The sequence below is a fragment of the Chenopodium album genome, chromosome 13 (genome assembly GCF_948465745.1).
Source record: "Chenopodium album chromosome 13, dcCheAlbu1.1, whole genome shotgun sequence".
Lineage (NCBI taxonomy): Eukaryota > Viridiplantae > Streptophyta > Magnoliopsida > Caryophyllales > Amaranthaceae > Chenopodium > Chenopodium album.
Genome location: NC_137846.1, coordinates 1,248,608 through 1,270,615, shown reverse-complemented (window position 1 = coordinate 1,270,615; position 22,008 = coordinate 1,248,608). Strand labels below are relative to the sequence as shown.

Sequence of the window (22,008 nt, the reverse complement as noted above, 5' to 3'; positions counted from 1 at the left end):
GGAAGGATGAATTTTTGGTGCCACAATTTTGGTGGTTTGAAGGTCTTAAAGGCGGGAATTTTTTGTACCATAAAGGGCTTTATTGGGTCAAAATCCCTCACAGGTCAAACCCGGCTAAAGCGATTGTGTTATATTAGAGGGAGCCAATGGTGAAGTACTAGTCCATAACACCTACAAAATAATGACTTTTTTTTTTTTGAGGGGGGGAGGCAATGAAGACAAAGTACGAGTATTAATACTGCACTTTATTGGATCAAATTTCATGTTTAAAAATACAAGTATATGACTTTGATAATGAAATTACGGATTATAATTGTATAAACTCGGAAAAATTATTAAGTTTACTTTTGAAAAATATATGTATATTGAGTTTGACCTAACAATATAAATAAGAGTATTGAATATAAATTGTGGTCAAAGTTAAATAATATACGCGGGATATATTGAACAACAAAGTATGAGTATCATACGGAAACTCGAAAGACTACAAGAACATTCATGTACAGAAATTCCATAGATTATGGAAAACTCCGTACTTATTTCGACATTTTATGGTTTTTTGTTTGTCTTTATTCTTCCAAAATGAAGGCAATAATATGATGGTTGATTCAGCAAATCATTGATACCTCAGATTGACAGACATGAAGTGAGTATACAAGTAGATGGCTAGTTTATCTTATCAATTGTAATACGAAGTACAAGTATTATTTTAATTAATTTTTACGTTTATTTATCTTTACGACATCCCATTAAACTTATTTTCATTTCTCCAACAAAACATCAAGCAACTACTGTACTAAAAATTCTAGACAAAGTAACGTGTTTTAATGTATAAACTAGTTAGTGACCCGGGCGATGCCCCGAGTTATTTTTTTTTTAGATGATTGTGGATATAGTGATTGTTTATGATTTTTAATATCATTACCCCGTATTACACAAATTAAAAGAATCAATAATTGAAACAATGTTCTTCTCGAAATTTTTTGATAATTTAAAGAACTATATTTTTTTGAAATCCTAAAACGCAAAACTGATAGTTAGATGGAGTAAATAGCAATATCGCTTGGACTCTTATCCTGCTACATTATTCATTGGGATATACTAATAATATTGTTTATCAAGTAAATCATATAAAGAGTCCAACAATATACATAGTGTGTTCCATTTTTTGCTTGTCATGCTTCTTCGTAAAGTAACGATCTCTAAAATTAGCCTTGAAGTCTCGAGCAACACTGCAAATAAAAAAAGAATAAAAAAATTATATAATCAACTGCAAACTGAGAGGCCAAACTGAGAGGAATGCACATCTAATCACTTGTTTACATGATAGAAAATAAACGGTGACAAACCTTCTTAGTAGTATATACTTCGTAATAACTAGTTGATTGTGGCAGGTAGACGTACACCTATATAATAATTGTACACCTATAGTCCTATAGATATAATAAGCATGTATTTTTTTTATAAGAAGATAAGCATGGATCTACAACATATAGATTAAAAAAAAAATACTAACGAACTAATGATATACAGTATAAAAACTGATTTTCTTACAAAAATGATGCTGAAGAAAGTGATGCCACTTCAAAAGTACCCTTATTTAATACTCTTACAATATTATAGAAAATTATGTGCTACAATTTTACTAAGAGCAATCATTGTAACAAATCCGGTATTTTCGACCACCACTTAAGGTGGCAATATGTTGACCACATAATCACAATAGCTAAAGTTTGTATTTCTTCTTCAATTTTTCAGAGCTTATTTTTTTTTAGTGTTTGATTTTATAATGATAGGTTGATCACACATTCACAATAGCAAAGTGATTTATTTTATAAGGTTAAGTGTCAAAGTACTACTCCATAATATCAAAGATTTAATTCAGCCATTAATTTCATAATTAAGCCATAAAATATTTAGCAGTTATAAAATGAGGCAATTCAACAGTTATCAGTAATTACTGTATTATTTTAATGGTTTGAATACTTCAATTGAGTCCAAAAAAAAAAATTAAAGTGACAAACTTCATTATGATTACTTATTCAACTAATTTATTATCATCTCAATTATTCAATTTAATAAATAATTATTAATTTACAATCAAGACAATTAGAAATTAAACCCAACTTAATTTAGGATACCATGATTAATAGGATTAGATCGGTTACCTTTTTTTTCTGGGGGGGTTGCAAGTATATGTATCTTCTTGGTCCATTGTGATGTACCGCAATTTGAACCCCATGCTGCTACCCATCCTCGACTACGATAGTCATGGCCTCCCGTCCTTATAACATAGACCATGATTGTACGAACACCGCCCATTTGATATGCGTTGGAGTTCTCCTTGGTTAAACCATGAAGATTCCATTTATTTTTGATTGAAAATTTTGGGACTTTGGGTGGGTTTTGTGTGAAAAACAATGGATGGTAGATGAAGTTAGGCCACTGATTTGTTAGGAAAAAAACAAACTTTTTAAAATTTTCAACTAAATTGGGTATTTGAGTAATGGTTCTCTTAATAAGGTGAAACGGATCAAATCTTGTTATAAACATTATATACATTTTTGTTATATTTCTCAATACTCAACACCTATTACACATGTAATCGATTATGTGGCAAATTAAAATATGACGTGGATTAATAACAAAAAGCTAATGACACATGGCGATATGGCAATCCTTGCCTTTGAGTTCTAATAATAATATTGATGAAACAAAATCCTGCACAAAATGAATTGTTAAATGTGCTCAATAAACTAATAATCCCCCGCAAAACAGAGCAATACAGTCTCATAAAGAGAACAAAGCCACCTTGTATAAACTAGCTAAAACAGCTCGAGTGCGAAAACTCAGAATAAGGCACGTAATCAGTGAATCAAAAAGACTGCAGAATGAATAAAACCACACACAATTAACAAAAAAAATGTACCTTATCATTTCCATTCACTGGAAGGCAACAATAGTACTGAATTCTGATATAACAAAAATTGATCTCATGTAACTAATTTAAAGAACTCTAAGGAGCACCAAATTGCAACCATGCTCCGAAGAACAAATTTTTAATCCGAGCAAGAATTCTCAGGGAAAACTGTGGGGTTAGTCCCTCTAAAAAGTCTTAAAACCCTACATTATTATTTCAATCAAACTTTTAAGTATATGAAAGCTTCCCACCATAGATTCCAGACTGTTCCATCCCCCCAAAAAAATTTTCATCACCATCTTCCGCCAAGGTTGTAGGGCATTCTAAACTTAAGCACCACCGGAACCGTACTTCTTTCCGAAGACGAGGACCTGGAGCTTGTCGTAACCAGCCAACACACCAGCACCAGCAACAGCACGAAGGATGTTGGCACCAGCACCCTTGAATAGGGACTTGGGGCCCTCGTTCTTGACAATCTGCTTGAAGCAGTCGAATGAGCCCTTGTACTTGACAGCCTCACCGGAGGTCATCATCATTCTTCTTCGGACGGTATCAATTGGGTATGAAGCAAGACCAGCTCCGTTGGTAATGACCCACCCAAGAGCAAAACTAGCAAAGAAACTATCCTGCAATCATCAAAATTTTACAACATTATTACATTATTTTATAATGAAATAAAGATTCAACACTAACTTATGTATGTTCCAAAAACAATTGGAAAGTATATCCAACAGCTAAACAATGAACAACAATCAGTTGTTTTCTTCATAGAAAATTAACTAACAATTGGGTAAGGGAGAAGAAAATATTAGGTCCAATAGTTCCAAATAACGAACGACATGCTTGCATTGGGTTGTGTATTAAAGGGGTGATAAGAGACAAAGTATATCTGGGAGGGAGAAGGAGATGTGTTAGTACTGGTGTAAGAAAGACCGGTGGCATCCCATTCATGTTCACATCATTGCTACAGAAATTAATAATCCCCTCTATCAACATTTTAATATTTCTTGCTCTCTTATTACCATCTTAATGAATCATCCCAAAACAAGCATGCTCTAAATTGAAAGAAATGGAAACACAAAGGGCTAAAGACAAACAACACGAGAATTATTCCACCAAATATCAATTGAAGATTAGAAGCACAAAATCCAGGGTCCAACAAGCAAAACATTGCATTATATAATGATAATGATCTGTAGCTAACCTGCAACTTTCCGGTCAAAAGCACGGGCTTCACGGAATCATACAAACCAAAGTACAAACCACGGTAGACAATGATACCAACACAAGAGATGTTGAATCCACGGTATAGACCAGCAAGACCATCTGATGCCCATGTCTTGCGGTAAACATCAACAAGACCATTGAATTGCCTGTCAGCTCCTCCCTTCTTGGCAGCCTTTGAGTCATTAGCAAGACGGGTACGGGCATAATCCAAGGAGTACACAAAGAACAATGAAGAGGCACCAGCAGCACCACCAGAAGCCAAGTTACCGGCAAACCACTTCCAGTAACCATCCTTGTCCTTCTTGAAGTTGAACATTCTCTTGAAGTAATCCTTGAAGGCAAAGTTCAAGGCCTGGAAAGAAAAATAAAAACATTGTTAATTTCACTAGTAACAAGAAAGATAAAATCAACAAACTAGCAAAGACAACAAAGAATTAACTTTTAAGCACCTGAGTGGGGAAATAACGGATGACATTGGCAGTGTTTCCTCTCCACAAGGAAATCATACCCTCATCCTTCATTGTCCTGGTGAAACAGTCACCAATGCCCTTGTAGGGTTCAGAGAGACGACCAGATTTAAGCATCTCATCTTGGTTCTGGATCAACAGCTTAACACGCTCAATGGGGGCAGCAGCGGTCTTTGAGACAGCAGCTGAAACTCCTCCCATGAGAAAATCAATAGCGAAAGCAGCAGGTCCTTTCTCAGCAGGGGCGTATGCAACTACAGGTGAAGCCATGTTGGAAACGAAAGATAGATCCTGGGTTGCTGGGTACTGGAACGCAGCATTAGAGTAGTTTCCGTAGGCAAAACGCCTTTGGACCAAGGCAGAGTTTTGGGACCCCCCAAAACGAGGCTGGCTGATCTGTGATAGACCACTGAGTTGGCCAGCAGCAGCCTTCTGCATAACTGAGGGTTGTTGGTTCATCTCAGCCATTACTTCTGATTTATATCCTAAAAAACATGGAACAACATTTTAGCACAGTATACAGTACCATAAAAACAAGCAGAATTCAAGTCTTAGCAATGCTCAGATTTTATAACGAGATCATGTAAAGGAACTAAGCCCAATAACTGACTGGATCTTAACAGCTGAAATTGACTGGAAAACAATTCAAGTCTTAGCAATGCTCAGATTTGCTCAAACAAAAGCTTTAATTTCAATTAAAACAATCACGATTGAAAAAACATGTTTCAGACATAGAATAGTAAGCAGATGTTTCATAGTTTCTTGCACTGTGCAAGAAGAATCCAGAAGCACAAAAGGCACCACTTAAATCATGCGACAATGAAATGACATAATTAAACGAAAAAAATATCTTAATCTTGGAATCAAGCAACTCTTCACTCATCTCCCAATTTCTGGAAATTCGAAACAAACGACATCGACATTGACAAGACACTTTTGGCTCTTCATTTGATACCAAAATCAAGCCCTAGTTGAATCTAAGTTACGTAACACATAATTACAATAATTACACGTGTACATGTTGATATTACTAACGCAACCAACGTAAACCAAGGAATTCTTAGCAAATTGGACATCAGCCAAGAAAGACTAACTCAAATCAATAGACTAATTTATTTCTTCAATCTAATTAACAGACAACAAAGAGACCTAAAATCATCATATAAACTAATAATGCTAACGTGCAAATCACAAAGAACTTGACTTATTCAATCAGATTCAAACACTAAAACCAATAAAAATTTCCAAAATGAATCAGATCTACGATTCAAACGAAATAATTTTACGATACATACAAAACTCGGAAAAATCAACAAAATTCAATAGATCCACAAACACAACATTATAATCAACACATAACAAACCAGATCTACAGATCTAACAATAAAAAAAAAATGCAAAAAATGCAGATCCATAATTTAACACAGAAATTCTCAAACAGATCGAAAACAACATCACAAAACCACATCAAAAACAAAAACCTAAAATGAAAAGCAAATGAACACTAAAATGAAAATCAAATGAAAATGAACATGAAATCTTACACAAATTGAAAAACAAAAATGCAAAATGAGAATCAAGCAACTCTTTTTTCAAACAAAAAATCATTCATCATATGTAAAAACAGATGAATTTAGAGAGAGAAAGAGGAGAGAGAAACCTGCAAACGGCTGGCTGATGGACGAGGGTTTTGCAGCGAGAGAGCAAGGTAAGAGAGAGAAAGCAAGGGTTGCTGCAACTCAAGATATTTATAATTGGGGGGCCCCGGGAAATGTTACGGTGTTGTGGGTCCTATCAAACCTAATGGTGTGTCCTAGCTTTATAGCCGTTTGATTAAAGATCAATGGTGGATTGGGCCTGGAATGTGGGAAATGAGAATTAGTCCATGTGATTAATACGTTGATTTATGTGGTAATATTATGATTAGTGTTTTAATTTGATGTTGATGTTTTTTTTTTTTAATTTTATTACGAAGGAAAATGAAGAAATGTAATTTGTTAAATTAGTGGAGAGTTGACGACCTTTAAGAAGAGGGTTGTTTGGTTGGTGGAAAATGAGCGGCGGCCAATTTACAGGAAACAGTGAACGAAAAATGGGCCCTAAATTGTAAGGAAAAGGCAAGTGGTTTTCAATTACTCAAAATTCAAATTATATTATAAAAAAAATAAATTAAAGGAAATTCAAAATTGACCTACCAAATTAGAGAATCAGATACTACTGTGCTTGATTTTTACGGATTGGGCCCATTCATAACTTAATTAGTTATTTACGGATGTCAATTGTTTTCAACCATTAATCAGTAATTTTTCCTTCCTATTTTCAAGCAAAGTTGCTTATGCCCTATTTGGTTGTAGGCATGTTGAGTTTTAAGTAGTGATTAGTTGATTACTATAAGAAAACGATATTTCCTAGGAGTGTTTGATAAGGTAGTGATTTGGATAATAGTTAGTAATAGAGGTAGTATTTGGGTAAATTTTCTCAAACGTTGAAAATAATAGCATTTTAAAGTATGAGGTACCGTTTGTCATTGGTTACATTTTTAAATAATATGTATTCAACTGTTAATTTTATCTAATACTCATACTATCATCACATTCACCGCCATTACCTTCATACTATCCACCATTTCCTTGACAGCTAACCTCTACCCACTACTAATTGACAACACTAGCTACTCTGATAACTAACCGCTACTCGGACACTAAAAGTTGGTGGGTATCACTTGTTATGTCGAACAGGGCCTTAATTGAAAATTTTAGGAATACGGACACTTTGGGGTGGGTGCCTCTAATCCTCCCCCATTTCCAAATAGATTACTCCGTGGAGTCTGTAGCTTGCTAATTCGGGCAAAATTGACCTTTGACCTTTGAGGAGTAGAAGGCCTTATCCTTAGTGCACTTGAATTCATATCTCACTTACCAAGTTCAATATATGTAACTAAGGGGAAAAAAAAATTTATAGTATTCAGTAAAAATAATTGGAAAATTTGTCAAAAATAAGTTAACTTTTGCACAGTTAGCTTAAAATAAGTCAACCTTTGGATTAACTTAAAATAAGTCGACCTTTGTAGAATATTATCCCAAAATGAGTCGTGACCTGTTGGTTTTAGGGGTACCGGCTGTTTGAGTCAATTATGCCAAGTGTCAAAATAAGATTGGTTCTTTTTAAAATTTTAATTATAATGAGTAATTTTATTTATAATTAATAAAAACAATTAAAATCCCCATACCATCGCAGAGAAGCCCCCGTCAGCCACGCTTCCCGACCGCACTCCCCCCACCACTGACCAATTCCTTGCCGACCCCTTCCTCCACCGCCAACCACACTCCCCCGTAAACACCGACCACACCCTTCCCTTAATCTGACGGCTCTCTCCCTCCCCACCTCGACCAATTTTCTCTACATTTTGGGGGTGAAAGAATTTCCAAAATAATAAAAAAAGAAAGAAAAAGAAATGACTTGTTGGGCAGGTTGTAGGTAATTTAGCCTACTATAATACTCCAAAAAGATTGACTTATTTTAAGTTAGTTCAAACGTTGACTTATTTTGAGCTAATCACGCAAATGCTGACTTATTTTTGACAAATTTTCCAAAATAATTTCAATTTAGTTAAATAAGTCCAGTTCAAAAAAAAAAATAGTTAATTACGATTTTATCTAATAAAAATTATTTCAATTAAGGAAAAAAAATAATCTCGATTTTTATTACAATATGTCAATACAAGAATAGAGAAAATCTATAAATATTACTAAAGTAGAAACCGTTGACATCATATTGTCTACGTGGCAGTTTTATAAGAAAAATTTTCCCACCTAAACAAAACTTGATGTCATTATATTTTCTTTGGATTTAAATTTCAAATTTAATTTCTCCTCCTCTCAATTTGTCTATATTCTTTGATTTATTTATTTTTCTTCTATCACCAACTATTAATATCTAATGCATCTTTCGCCTATGCTTTATGGAACAAAATACTTTAATGTACATATTTATTTTTTCTATTTTCCTTTATATATTTCAAGTTTAAAATCATATTTGCTTAATTAAAATCGTATAGTACAAATCTAACTTTTTTGTATATGCTCTAATTTTCATATTCGGTTTGTTCTTCTTCAAATTTAATTTTATAAAATTGGCATTTACAACTAATGGTTATATCTCTATAATTTTTCTGATACGAGGTAAAAATACATAAAATATATACTCTATATATCAAAAAAATCCGTGCATCGCACGGGAGTAATCTAGTATAGTAGTATTTCATACTCCGTATTAAAAAAAAAAAAAAAAAAGTTTATGAACGGCAAGAGGTACGGGTAGAATATTCCGAATAATGTGACATGTGCATAGGCCAAGTTGCCCAGCATAATGCAGCATGTGCATTGTGCATTCATCTTTCCAATTTCCATCATACCTACGCTATCATCATCTTCTTATTATTCCATCCAACGCAACCCATGGCATAGGAATTCTCAATATTGTTTCATCCATCATCTTTTCGACTTTCTTTATTAGTTTTATTAGGATCTACGAGATTCAAAACCAAGACACATTATGATGCACCGTTTATATACAAGTATTTATTTACTCGCGACATACCCTATATTACATCTATGATACACGAGAGTCATATAAAATTGTCGAGTAGATCGAGCACCTTTGTGTACAATAGAACATGCATGTTAAACAATCCCAAAATATGACTGGTACTCACATTAGGTCCATCGCGTTGAAGATCGTTATTTCACATTATACGAAACTCAGAAATAAGTTCACATTGCCAAAGACAGATTTTTCATCAATGCATAATTGAGGTCCAACATCTTGGGCCTCTTGGCTACTTTCACTGGCTTAAGTTTCTAGATTTTCATAATTGATTTCACCTTAAGACAGCTCAGACTTTTCCGCACGTTTACAATTTCTTAGCTCTTCAATAAAGTTGCGCAAAATAATTTTCTTCAGATTTGTTTCTGGACAAGAGAAGCTTCCTTTTAGCTACAATTTTCTTTTACAAAAATAAATAAATAATTTGACCACAGACTTATTTTGTTAATACCTCTGTAACTATTTTTAACTTAAATACGTAGTATACAAATTTTAACAACAGTTTTCCTTATCAATCAAAGATTAATTAAAAGCAGGCGGAGGATCAAATTCAGGTATTCAGTTAAATTTTGCGAATTAAATAGCTTAACTAGCAATAAGTTCGATGTAGAAAAAAAACTAAAGCTTTACAATAGTCGCAATACACTCTCAAAATAAGTCACCTAAAATTGTCTAACAAAAATAACAATGTCAATTCAACTGTAGAAATTACGCAGTATAGGTCAAGAGTATTTCACAAAAGTCAGACACGAACCAAACCAAGTTTATGTTGCTTTTCAAACAAGAGTTTCTCATTGCAACCAGAAACATGCCAAAAATGACTACTCGTACTAGAAAACCAGAAAAATGCTCGACCCAAACCAGAACTTACAAGATCCCAAACAGTGCGACCAACCTGTTTGACTTTGACAGGTTGATTTGGCAACACGGTCAACCTGCAGACCGCTGATTATCAAGTGTCGTCATCAACCAAAGCAAATATTTGCATTTTGCAGAATCAGCCTCCATGACCAGAACAACTTTTCACAATGTAAGCCCTGCATGTTAATAGAAAGCCAGAATTCCAAGCGAATATGCTGAGAAACAGTGGCAGCAACGAAGGAGTCAAACAAATGCCCTTTTGCATTCTATTTGTGGTATCTGACCTTAATTCCATCTAAAGCAGAATGGTATTATAAGGGGGGCAGTAATGAGTCAGCTTTGCAAAAAGTATATACATCACCAGCTTATCACCCAATGCAAATTATAGCAGTACAGAACAAGTAATAGTCTATTTCCCTATGTGTTTCCAGGTGTGGGAAATCAGAATATCAGATGTAAGGTAAAAAATGCAAGCTGCCCTTAATAATTAAGAGTTAAGACAAAGATGATACGCACTGAAGACAGAATGAAATCATTAAATGGTTCATTAACCATATATACTCAATGAAAGAGTTATGAGACAGGATAGAGAAACCAAGCAATGCAGTACCACATCATCAAAATTATTTTGTGCATTCAAATCATTATTACTTATGTCACGAAATCCACAGAAATCATTCTACCTTAACATAAGAAGCTTAATATATGCACGTTTAAGGAAAGGTAAATGTGAAATTTTAAGATTTCTGTACAAATCCTCAATGCATACCAGTGCTACCAGACCATCAATACACAATCCCTCTTATAATGGTGATTGTATCTTCTTTTACAGGGAAAACAAAAAATGACTCGCAGTAGTGAAAAATTATCTTTGGAAAATTTGCGCTTGATGATGCACACTCAACTTAATAGTACCAACAGTAACTTCCACAGTGAATAAACAATGCAATTAATTAGACATTGCTAAGTGGACAAGAAAGGTGAAGCAAATACAGACGAAGTTTGAAGTTAACAAGAAGCCGAGGAAGCAACTCAAACTCTGAACTCGGACAGTTAGTCCTGTATTAATATAACGGGGATAACTACTTTGCTTGCATTTTTGATGTTTAATTCCTGATATAGAAAATTTAGCTTAAGTGGCAAGTAATCAAATGGTCAAATCAAAGACCAAATTCAGCAACAAGAATCAGATAAGCAGAATTAGCAAAATCATACAAGTTTTCTTTGCAATCACGATTCTTCAATTAGTTTGTTTAGCCAATCAAAGATTCAGTGCTCATAAATAATAGCATTACTTGGAAAAGGCAGAAAAGTCAAGAAATTTCATAGAGTCAGCGTAATTAGTCAAATAACACTGTGAGGAGATTAAATGTGAATCTAATTTCTACAGAGTATATTAACTTCAGCAAAAAAACAAGATATAGATATGCATAAGGTAGTTCCTCCACTTTTGGGGGCTGGAAAACAACATGTAAAATTTAAGGACGATCGAAATTAACAGCATTACACACAATTCTTCACCTCAGATCAAGCTATGCTTGTATAAAGTCAAGTGGTACACAAATAATATGTCAGTAAGAAAGCTGACCTACTTCCTTTAGCAGCTACAGATGCCTATCAGCTTTGATTCCATCTCTTCCTTGAAATCTATCAATACTCAGGGATATGGGCTCCAACGATATTTCTGATTTTGGCATACCTAACACCATTTCCTTCTGCTTAAGCATCAAGACCATCCGATCATTCTCTAGTTTCACCCTTTCATTCTCCAACTTCAATCTCTCGAGCTCTCTGTCTTTCTTGCTGCGAAATCTCAACCATTTAAGACGCTGTTTCTCAAGATCAAGTGCCTCAGCCTCCAACTTGACCTTTTCCACCTCAAGTTGCCACATTCGTTGCTGAATCAATGATCTTTGTTCTGCAGGAGATTTTGCCACATCTTGAAACATGGACTCCAATTCCACTCTATAACAGTCCTGCCTGCCTGGCAACAATGAGAAATTAGAGCTTCCTCCATTCACGTCGCTTCTAGCATAATAACCCTCCATCCTTCCAGATTTGATATCAACATTCTTTTCATCATCTTCATACGACTCATCACTGTCTGACTCATAATTTTCATCAGCTTCATGCACCTCAGAAACATTGTTTTCATTTGGATGGGTAGCCAGAGGCATTATATGAGCTTGTAAATCAATATCATGACAGCCAGGTATTCTCTGACCATTATGGAAAGCACACATTTCCCGATAAAACAGATGTTTTGAACTCAATATCTTTTTGACCTCATCCTTCGCCTTTTCTGTCAAGTGCGGCATGGCATCCATTAGAGACGGATTTTCCACCACTTGGCAACTAGTTCCTCTACCAAGAATGTCATTCAACTTCTTGTATCTTTTATTCAAGTCATTGAACTTGTCCTCACATTGTTGAGGAGAAACACAACAACCATTACTAATCATAATGTTCGAAACCATTTTCCACTTCCCCTTCTTTTGCAACATTCCAGATTTCCTCTTCAACCCATCCTTAGCATCAAACATGCCCTCATCCCCAACAGAAGCTACAACTGCTATTAGAAGTCTAACAATGTTATCAGTCCACTTCATTCGTTGCCAAGGAGATTCCTTTTTATCCTTTCCCACATTACAATTCTCACCATTCCCATCCCCTGTATAACTTGGCTCCTCATCTTCACTAGATGTATTATTACTAAGCGAACGCCCAAGAGAAATTCCCTTCCCCTTACCAAAATCCATTGACATTCCCTTCAACGACAACCCTTTCGCCTCTACAAACCCTAGTGGCTGCTCATTCTCAATGCCACTCATCATGTTCATGGGATGTAACTCAAGAGGTTGGTGGGTCATTAATGGATGACCCATCTGGCCTAGTTGGAGCTCATCCCCCGGCATTTCCATATCCAACAATCGACCATTCGATCCCATTCCGGATAAAAACCCACCTCCTAAACGTGGTCTTTCCATCAATATATGAACCCCTAAAGCTTAATCTTCAATAACTCAACTACAGAACTAATCTCCCTCAACCAAATAAGGCCTCAGCTAAACAGTACAAATTCCATTCCTCCCTAATTTCAAACCCTATCTTCAACACTCAGCAAAGATCGAAGAATAAAAGAACCCCAGAAAAAGCACACAACAACCTATGAATTTAGTTGCTACTAGCTAATAGAAACCCACTAAAAATAACAGCTTGATTACACAGTATTTCAGCCTAGAATTTACAAACTCAAAGATTCGAACAATATAGCACAAACAAAAGTACAAAATTTTCTAAGATTTGAAAATTGAAGTCAATCAAAGTTATAAGCAATCAACAGAAGCTATATCCAAGATGGAAACTTTAAACTAGTGCAGGACAAGATTACCGAAGTTTGAAAGCACAATTTGATCTTCTTTTAGGAAACTTAATTAGGGTTTAAGTTACCTTAATCATTTTACAGAACAAGCTTCCTGATTTTCAGGGTAGAGGAGAGAGAAAACGATCAAGGAAGAAGTGATGTTCCACAATTTTGGGACGCAAAGTGAAAAACACCTGAAATACGGGGCAGGCACCGATAGGGCGATAGGTTCCTTTGGACTGATCGGAGTGTCTTCAAAATGCCGTTTTTTTTTTTTCTTTTTTTTTCTTTCAGTTGACATCATTTAATTATGATGCTTGTTAATGCGTTATTTTAATGATTAGTCTCTAATTCTCTATATTGTAAAATTGTATAAAGTAAAATTATACATTGAGACAATTCAAACAATAATTCACTTAATTATATTTTATCGAACCTATAAATCACAAAAACTAGTCAAAATATAATTTATAAAATAGTGTAAAAGTCTATTTGGATTAATAACAAGTAAGGGAGATGTGTGTACTGATAAGATCTTGATCAAGTTATTTCTTCTCTGTCATATGGGTAACAAATTATATATAGAGAAAGGATGGTTATTAAAGTTTTTTAAAATTAAGGTCGCATGTTCAAATCTATCGGAGTTGAATATTGTTTTTCGCAAGTAAATTCTTTAAGATGACCTGACCCATACGTTAGTAATGTTACCAATTTAGTAGTTGTGCACTTGTGCAGCATCCTTGCTGATGTGATGTAAAAATAACTTGCTTGTTCTCAATGACAGTAGCAAATGGCAACTTTTAAATATAGTTATCATTAATCAACAAATACCCCCAAAACTTTTTTGGATCATTGATCTCTTTATACTATACGGATATCAGATCAGTCTACATGCTTAACACAAAGTCTGCTTTTTTAGTACATTGGACCTAGCATCTTTCTACCAATGATGACGCCGGAGGCTGGTGCTCTTGTTTGCTGTCCTGTGCTTTAGTTAACAGATAAGTAGAAGTGGTGTTCACGTCTCAAACCCAATCCACATGAAGCCAAATCGAACACAAAACCAAGAAACTGGGGTTATTTACTGCTGCAATGTGGTGAAAGAAAGGGTTTACAAATGGATTTGTTAATTTCTGTGGTTGATACATATCTGCTGATAACATTGATGTCTACGACAGAAGACCATTTCAGAAATCATCCTATCATTCCTGTGGATTATTATATGCGGACAGAGTATCATTCCATATCTATGATTGATACCTATATGAAACGATGGCTTAGTGGGAAGGAGATCAGGTAAAGCATCTGAGATTATAGGAATCAATTAGAACAATTAGAAATAATAATTGAACATACTTTACACTTCTGCAATAAGAACCTCTACAGTTATGCCAAGATATTGAAGATAAAGCTTCAGTCATCAAATTCTTTCAACATTCAAAGGCTTCTTGTAAGACTGCAACAACAAAGAAGAACAGACCACACTAAGGGATGAAGCGGCCATGCAAGCCCCAGCAACCCAAGGCGGAAGCCGAATACCAGTGAATGGAAACAAAATTCCTGCAGCAATAGGCATGGCTAGGACATTATAGCCAAGGGCCCAAACGTAGTTAAGCCGAATCTTGGACATTGTCTTTCGAGAAAGGTCAATGGCTGTCACGACATCTTCTAGGTTGCTCTTAATTAGAACTATATCAGCTGCCTCAATAGCAACATTAGTGCCAGCGCCTATTGCCATTCCAACATCAGCTGCAACTAGGGCAGGGGAGTCATTAATGCCGTCTCCCACCATTGCTACTGTCAGACCTTTCATCTGGATAGTCAGAAATAGCAAATAAATAAAATACACTACTTCCACAGCATCAGGGGAAAAAAAAAAAACAAAACAGTTACTTCCACGATTCACTATTTCACATGGTTATATAAGAAGCGAGATACAGTCCACAGCAAGGCATATCGGATAGAATTTCATTCATGCACAGGGATACTAACACAAACACGCACAGAAACAGCACCCCGCAAAAATTAGGTTCTGATCTCTATATGTTAACTTGTCAGAATCAAGGACAAATTTGCCACTTCATTCCTACTACTATTCATTCAAGCTTTGGCATATTACTACATTATTACGTATCTTATATCTTGATATAATCATAGTCACTTTGTCATGAGAATTTTAAGAGTGTAAAGGAAAAAAACAGGGTAAAGCAACGATGTTTTCAAAGAAAGTATATCACACCTAGGGTCATGCTTTCATCCAATCCCAATTATTAGCGATAAAAATTTAATGTGTCACACAAACGTATAAACGCACCACCAAGGCAGCAAGAGAAATGAGAAAAAGCAAAAATTCCATGCATATTGTTGTCAGCAATCCAACCTGAATTTCTTTTATCTTCCCAGCTTTTCCAATTGGATCTGTTTCAGCAAAAACTTGATTAATACCAACTTCTCTTCCTATTGCTGTTGCAGTACCCCAGTTATCACCAGTTACCATGATGCTTGTGATGCCCATAGACTGGAGATATCTAATGACGTGGCCTGCCTCCGGCTTCACTGGATCAGTCACAGCGAAAGCCCCTGCAACCTTGCCATCAATGGCAACTAACACACAAGTTTGAGCCAATTTTTCTGTCCCTGAGATATACTCCTTGACTTCATGGTTGATTGGAACATTATGAACCTGCAGGAGCCTCTTGTTTCCTACCAAAACTATCCTCTCACCGACCTTTCCACCAACTCCAGCTCCAGGATGCACCTCAAAATCCTTTACATCTTCAACATGGTCAGCCAATGATTCATGTTTCTTACGCTGAACCTTAGCGTGTTCAGCCACAGCTTTAGCTAGAGGGTGCTCGCTGTTTGCCTGCAAATATATTGGAGGAAAGAACAGCTGAGCAGCAGAGTGATTTACGTTCCATCATAACGATTGCCGATTCTCAAATCAAAAAGGTATTAAATCACTGGCAACTAAAACATTACACTATTCCTCAAAAAAAAAACAAAAAAAAAACATGAGTCATTAAAATGAAAGATCATGTTCACTTTCCGAAATATCATGAATAATGCATGATGCATGAGCCAAACAAACCAAATAAATGCACATACCTCAATAGCAATTGTCATATCAAATAATTCCTTCATTGTAACCCCAGAAAAGAGAACAGTGCTGACAACAACTGGCTTTCCTACAGTCAACGTTCCTGTCTTGTCAAAGACCACAGCTTTAACCTACAGTAAATTAATCAAAACAGAAGCAACAGCAAAGAACATCAAGATCCTGCATCAAAAGTAGCACAATCCCTCAAAGCAGTAACATCAATGCTGAAAAAACATGCCACTGTGAGTGTGAGATCTAGTTTCCCTTTAAAATAGGCCAAATAGTGTAAATATCCATGAGGTGGTCTATGTATTCTTATTACCTAAAAAGTTATGACAAATCATCCAAACTTTAGCTCCTCATTTGGGTAGCTCAACTTGCAATTCAAAAACATACAAAGTAAATATATTGACACAATTGAAGGGAGGCACATATTTACAAGGGCAGTTTAAGGAAAGGATGATAAGAGTAGGACATTTGGTAATAATCCAATATCAATTAAATATTTAACTTCACATTTCCATGTTATAGTTTCAGTTTTTGTTTAAATAAAGAAATGTTATAGTTTCAGTTGCATTATTATCAATAATATGAATTGATTCTATCATCTTAAACAAATAACGCAATTAATAATACGTGGAAAATAAATCAAAGTTAGGCATTTTTGAATAATTTCTGCACAGCAGCCACAAGGAAGCCTTAACTAAATAAAATGATATATAAGAGAATGGAAGAGTCATGATCCACAGTTATGAATATCTAGGCCTCCTACTACATTTATCTTAGGTCTTCTCGTCATGTATGCAATAACCTGAGCAAATGACAAAATTAAGTCAATGAAAGCCAAACATACCTTGTGTGCCTTCTGTAGTGCTGTTCCCCCCTTGATGAGCACACCCAGTGAGGCACCCTTCCCGGTAGCAACCATAACTGCAGTAGGAGTCGCCAGTCCCAGAGCACATGGACAAGCAACCACAATAACAGATATTCCAAACTGCAGAGCAAGTTCAAATTTGTCCATGGCTTGTGGGATCCAATGTTTTGGATAAAGACCAGCTACTCCAGTGACAAACCATGCAACCCATGTAATAAATGCTGCAGCAACTACCTATATTTGATCAATAGTAAAGGTCAACATTATCACTTTGAATCAAGAAAAGATAACCATGAATACTTGATATGCAAAATTAATAAGAAAGCAATTTAAAAAAAAAAAAAAAATTGAAATTCCAAGTCTGAATAGTATATAACAAGTGTAACATAATGTACAGTCCTCCCCAGATAAAAGCCTGGTCTCCTAACAGTATGACAAGCTAGCTAGGCCAAGAGGGCATTCATACCCACCTAACAAAGGATCAGATAAACCCACATACTTTACTTGTGAGATTTAGTTTATGACTTCAAGTTTAGCATCCTGATCAGATGACCCCGCATATTTTCCTCGAGAACTTTTAGATTCGAATGCAACATAATAACAGGTCAATATGGAAACAATGAACTTACAGTTGGAACAAAAAACCTTGATATTTGGTCAGCCAACTTCTGAACAGGGGCTCTGGCCAACTGAGCAGCCTCCACAAGTTGAACAATCTGAGAAAGGGCAGTCTCTGATCCAACATGTGTAGCCTTCACTATGATGCAGCCATTCTCATTTGAAGTCCCACCAATGACCTGTTTACAACATCAAGCAGGTATGTCCATCATTGAGTTGTTCCAAGAGACAAAGGCACAAACAAAAACCAATCTACAATACTCAATTATACCTTATCACCAGGTCTTTTAGTAACTGGCTTTGCTTCTCCCGTGATCATACTTTCATTTACATAACTTTGACCATCAATAACGATCCCATCAACAGGAACCTTTGCTCCGGGAACAATCTTAAATAAGTCATTTCTCTGTATAAGTTGAGTGCTTATTTCTGTTTCTGAGATGATATTTCCACTGCCATCCATTGTCACCAAGCACGCCGTATCTGGAGCAAGCTCTGACAGCTTTGCTAAAGCATCTGAAGTCTTCCCCTTCGCCACAATCTCCAAATATTTGCCCAAAAGAATAAAAGATATTAACATAGCACTTGTCTCAAAAAAATCTTGCCCTTCAAAGTCATGGGAAGTCAGGGATTTAAGCAATATGTAGAGAGAGTAGATGTAAGCAGCATTGGTTCCCACTGCCACCAGAACATCCATATTAGCAGATTTTCGCCTTAACGCATGATATGCCCCAACATAAAACCTGAGAAAGAGTGTTTTGACAAGACAACATCATCCAGTATGATACATAAACCAGATTAGAAAGACATCGTAAGTAGCACAATCACTTGTACAAACCAATTTTTTTTTTAAAGTACCTTCGGCCAATGATGAACTGCACTGGTGCGCAAAGGATACATCTCAGCAACATTCCAATAGTAAGCAAGTTGTGAATCCTGTAGTTTAACCAGTCCCCGTAAGGAGGAAGCATTGGGAGTACCATGGAGAAAACAAGCACCGGGACAGAAAAAAGGCAACTCCATAAGAACTGATTTTTGTACTTATGAATCTCATTCCTATGATCCAAATCTCTCTGTCTTGGAGGGACATACAAGCTTGCATCATACGAATTTAGGCCAGTAGAAGACTCTCTAATCAATTTTATCAGAGATCTAGGACCAGTTACATCAGGATCATAGCTTACAGTGACCTTTTTTTCTTCCATATCCATGTCAACGTGATTGACACCAACAGCTAGCTCAAGAGCAGTTCTAATAGTGTTGGCGTCTTCAAGGGTACGAACTCCATCAAGCTTTAGGTGCACTTTGTTCACATCATTCCCAGGGTTAATAAGATCAGCTTCAAAACCAGCATCTTCAACCGCTTTTATGATTTGGTTAAGGTTTGTGACATTTGGATCAAAGTGAACCTTGGCTTCCTCAAGAGCAAGACCTACCACGGCCTTTTTCACCCCATCAGCATCTGAGAGGGCACGTTCAACGGCCTCTGAGCAGCTAGTGCATGCCATTCCTTTTATTTTCAGTCGACATACTTCTATTTCTTGATCAGGATACCCCTCAACTTGAAATCCTGCATTTTCTACGGTTTCTTTTATTCTTTTTGACTACAAAAACAGACAAAAAAAAAATATCAATCTTAACTCTGCACATGAATGACGGTGACACTAATGACAAAGAAAATATATTAAACAGCAAATAACATGACAAAATAAGAGATTATGAAATTAGCAAGGCATATCAAAATGCTTAACCATCAGCTAGAAGTTTGTAATTAGGCTGACATTTATATTCAATCCTAAAGCATAAATCCAATTTTCAGATTTAGCACCTTCATTTCTGTTATATAGGATCCACATATGAAATGATCAGCAACATTTATCTTCTGAAGTTGAAAAAGGGGGCAGGAATGCAGGATCCTGATCCCTATGGGTTCTCCCTTCAAAAGAGAGCAGGAGAAAAATGACAAGAAGCAATAACAGATGTAACTCAAGTAACAATTCAACTGAAAAGGTAGAACCGTAAAATCACATGACACGGGTTAGAATTTGCTACTAACATTAACAATTTCCGGCATGTATTTGACAACAGCTTGTCCATCCATTGGTGATACAACAACACTCTTAATTCCATTGAGTTTCCCTAACACAGATTCTACTGAGTTTGAGCATGATGCACACTCAATACCCTTTATCTTAAATTTCACCATTTTAATCTTCTCGGCGCCACATGGACTTGGTGGATAGATGTTAACCGCCACACTGTCCTGAGGTTCCAATAAAGGAACATTTAGATCAAACTTTCCATTGACTTCCATTTTGGTTGCAGCAAAATTTCAATTCTCAACCCTGTTAAGAATCAGGTATAAGTTGATAAGTTTTCTTCCTGAACCCAAATCACAGATGCCATAACAAACGATCAAGTCAAAAATTTAAATGATTCAAACATGTTTTTAAAAAAGCAACTAATTCAGTTTCAAACCTGCTTTTTTAATAGTAATTAATAAAAAAAAATAACCAAGTCAATAATCACTATGCATGCCCATAAGAAGAAATTTTGATTTTAAAAATTGCAAAAATTTCTTGGCAAAGCAAACTAAGTTAAAAACATATAAAAATGAATCAAATTATCATTAAATTTGATCATAAATGCGTAAATACATATACAAAATTCAAAACAATGCACCTAAATGATCACTCAAAACCCTGGTTACTTCAAAAACTGCAAAATTAGAGCTTCACAATCAAAATTTTCACCTCAAATTGCGTACCATAAACCAATTCACAAAGCCTCTAATTCAACGCGCAAATATCTTTCAATTAAAACAAAAAATAATGAAACAAAATTGAGTGAGCATAAGTCAATGTAAATTACCTCAAATTGTCAAATGAATTGCACGATTTGAACGTCCTGAAATACAAAATTAGGGTTCCAAAATTCGGCGAAGAAATTGGGGGTGAGAATTTTGGCATAGATGTGCAGCACACCGCTTTCGCGAAAATGGAATCAGCGGGGACCTACTTTTTAAAAAATATTTCGAATTTGATTTGTATTTGTTTTTTTTTTTTTTTTTTTTGTGTTTTGGTCGTTTCTTTCCCACCAAGACTTTTTGGGTGAAAAATTCCAGAAGTTGCCCTTGCCCTCCACATTGGCCACATAGGAGCATACCGTTCCTTAAATTCATCTTATTTTTGGTTATATGAACTTATCTAATTTAATTTGATCTTATCTGATTTGGTCTTATTAAATCTAATCTTATCTTATCTTTTTTTTATTTGACCAAACTTTGACCTAAGTGTACGATAATCTATAAGAAAAAAAAATATCAAGTGGGATCTTATGAGATATTTCACGATAAAAAATTGCACATAAAACGATAATCTGATCAAGCTTGACCCGATTAATATACTATATATATTAATAAATTATGTTAACATCAACCCAAAAAAATATTTATCTCATATTATTCCTCCAAGCACATGCACGGTAGCACATCAAAAATGATACTCTGCAGGTATTATTCAATGGTACCTAGGTTTTAATAATGAAGCATCATGAGGTTCGATTTGACAAAAATCAAGCTTGAAGAAAGCTTTATGGGGTTCGACCTTTGACGAAATTGTTCAAGACATGGTTGAAGAAGGTAAGATTACATTCATTTTGGTGGTTCATCCTGAACTCGTGATAAAGGGGCTGGTTGTGGCGGTAGATACTCAGATGACCACCCTCTATTATTGAAGGTTGAAGATCTAATATTTGTGAAGTTACAACATTATTCCAAAATAACTCGCAGAAATGACATTTATACACTGTGATAAAACAACATTTTGCTAATATATATAGAAGTAGGATATTAACTTGTATTTTCTCTACCGTATAACATTACAATAAGTCAAATTACAATTGATTTTAAACTCTGAATTCTTAAGGACCTGTTCTGATTTACTGAACTGAGATGAAACGAACTAAAATGAA

The 22,008-nt window shown here is 35.4% G+C and overlaps 3 protein-coding genes across 4 annotated transcripts; all 3 read right to left on the bottom strand.

The window, feature by feature from the left end:
• Positions 1–2,911: 2,911 nt before the first annotated feature.
• LOC145574172 (ADP/ATP translocase 1, mitochondrial-like) lies at positions 2,912–6,418 on the bottom strand. The gene is made up of 4 exons (XM_081631912.1): positions 6,275–6,418; positions 4,597–5,099; positions 4,125–4,499; positions 2,912–3,546 (listed from the first exon to the last, which is right to left on the bottom strand). Exons 2-4 carry the CDS (start codon positions 5,080–5,082, stop codon positions 3,250–3,252), a joined length of 1,158 nt encoding a protein of 385 aa, XP_081488038.1. The 5' UTR covers positions 5,083–5,099; positions 6,275–6,418; the 3' UTR covers positions 2,912–3,249.
• Positions 6,419–9,943: 3,525 nt separating this feature from the next.
• On the bottom strand, positions 9,944–13,600 carry LOC145575869 (uncharacterized). The gene is made up of 2 exons (XM_081633659.1): positions 11,669–13,600; positions 9,944–10,295 (listed from the first exon to the last, which is right to left on the bottom strand). Exon 1 carries the CDS (start codon positions 13,065–13,067, stop codon positions 11,685–11,687), a length of 1,383 nt encoding a protein of 460 aa, XP_081489785.1. The 5' UTR covers positions 13,068–13,600; the 3' UTR covers positions 9,944–10,295; positions 11,669–11,684.
• A 1,155-nt stretch (positions 13,601–14,755) lies between these two features.
• On the bottom strand, positions 14,756–21,073 carry LOC145574171 (copper-transporting ATPase HMA4-like). 2 transcript variants are annotated; one of them, XM_081631910.1, is made up of 10 exons: positions 20,908–21,073; positions 20,093–20,381; positions 19,865–19,972; positions 18,895–19,640; positions 18,308–18,779; positions 18,048–18,215; positions 17,398–17,652; positions 16,553–16,675; positions 15,825–16,310; positions 14,756–15,257 (listed from the first exon to the last, which is right to left on the bottom strand). In XM_081631910.1, the coding sequence occupies exons 2-10, from the start codon at positions 20,348–20,350 to the stop codon at positions 14,865–14,867; spliced, it is 3,009 nt and encodes a 1,002-aa protein (XP_081488036.1). In that variant the 5' UTR covers positions 20,351–20,381; positions 20,908–21,073; the 3' UTR covers positions 14,756–14,864. The 2 variants fall into 2 exon arrangements, with proteins under 2 accessions (XP_081488036.1, XP_081488037.1); XM_081631911.1 differs by lacking the exon at positions 19,865–19,972.
• Between the last annotated feature and the right edge of the window lie 935 nt (positions 21,074–22,008).

Excerpts from the sequence above, each read along its gene's own strand:
- LOC145574172 (XM_081631912.1), bottom strand. The coding sequence starts at position 5,082 with ATGGCTGAGATGAACCAACAACCCTCAGTTATGCAGAAGGCTGCTGCT. Across the intron at positions 4,500-4,596 it reads TCCGTTATTTCCCCACTCAG|GCCTTGAACTTTGCCTTCAA; the intron begins GTGCTTAAAAGT and ends TTTTCTTTCCAG. Across the intron at positions 3,547-4,124 it reads TTTTGACCGGAAAGTTGCAG|GATAGTTTCTTTGCTAGTTT; the intron begins GTTAGCTACAGA and ends TGATGATTGCAG.
- LOC145574171 (XM_081631910.1), bottom strand. The coding sequence starts at position 20,350 with ATGGAAGTCAATGGAAAGTTTGATCTAAATGTTCCTTTATTGGAACCT. Across the intron at positions 18,216-18,307 it reads CTAAAAGACCTGGTGATAAG|GTCATTGGTGGGACTTCAAA; the intron begins GTATAATTGAGT and ends TGTTGTAAACAG. Across the intron at positions 16,311-16,552 it reads ATATGACAATTGCTATTGAG|GCAAACAGCGAGCACCCTCT; the intron begins GTATGTGCATTT and ends ATATATTTGCAG.
- LOC145575869 (XM_081633659.1), bottom strand. The coding sequence starts at position 13,067 with ATGGAAAGACCACGTTTAGGAGGTGGGTTTTTATCCGGAATGGGATCG.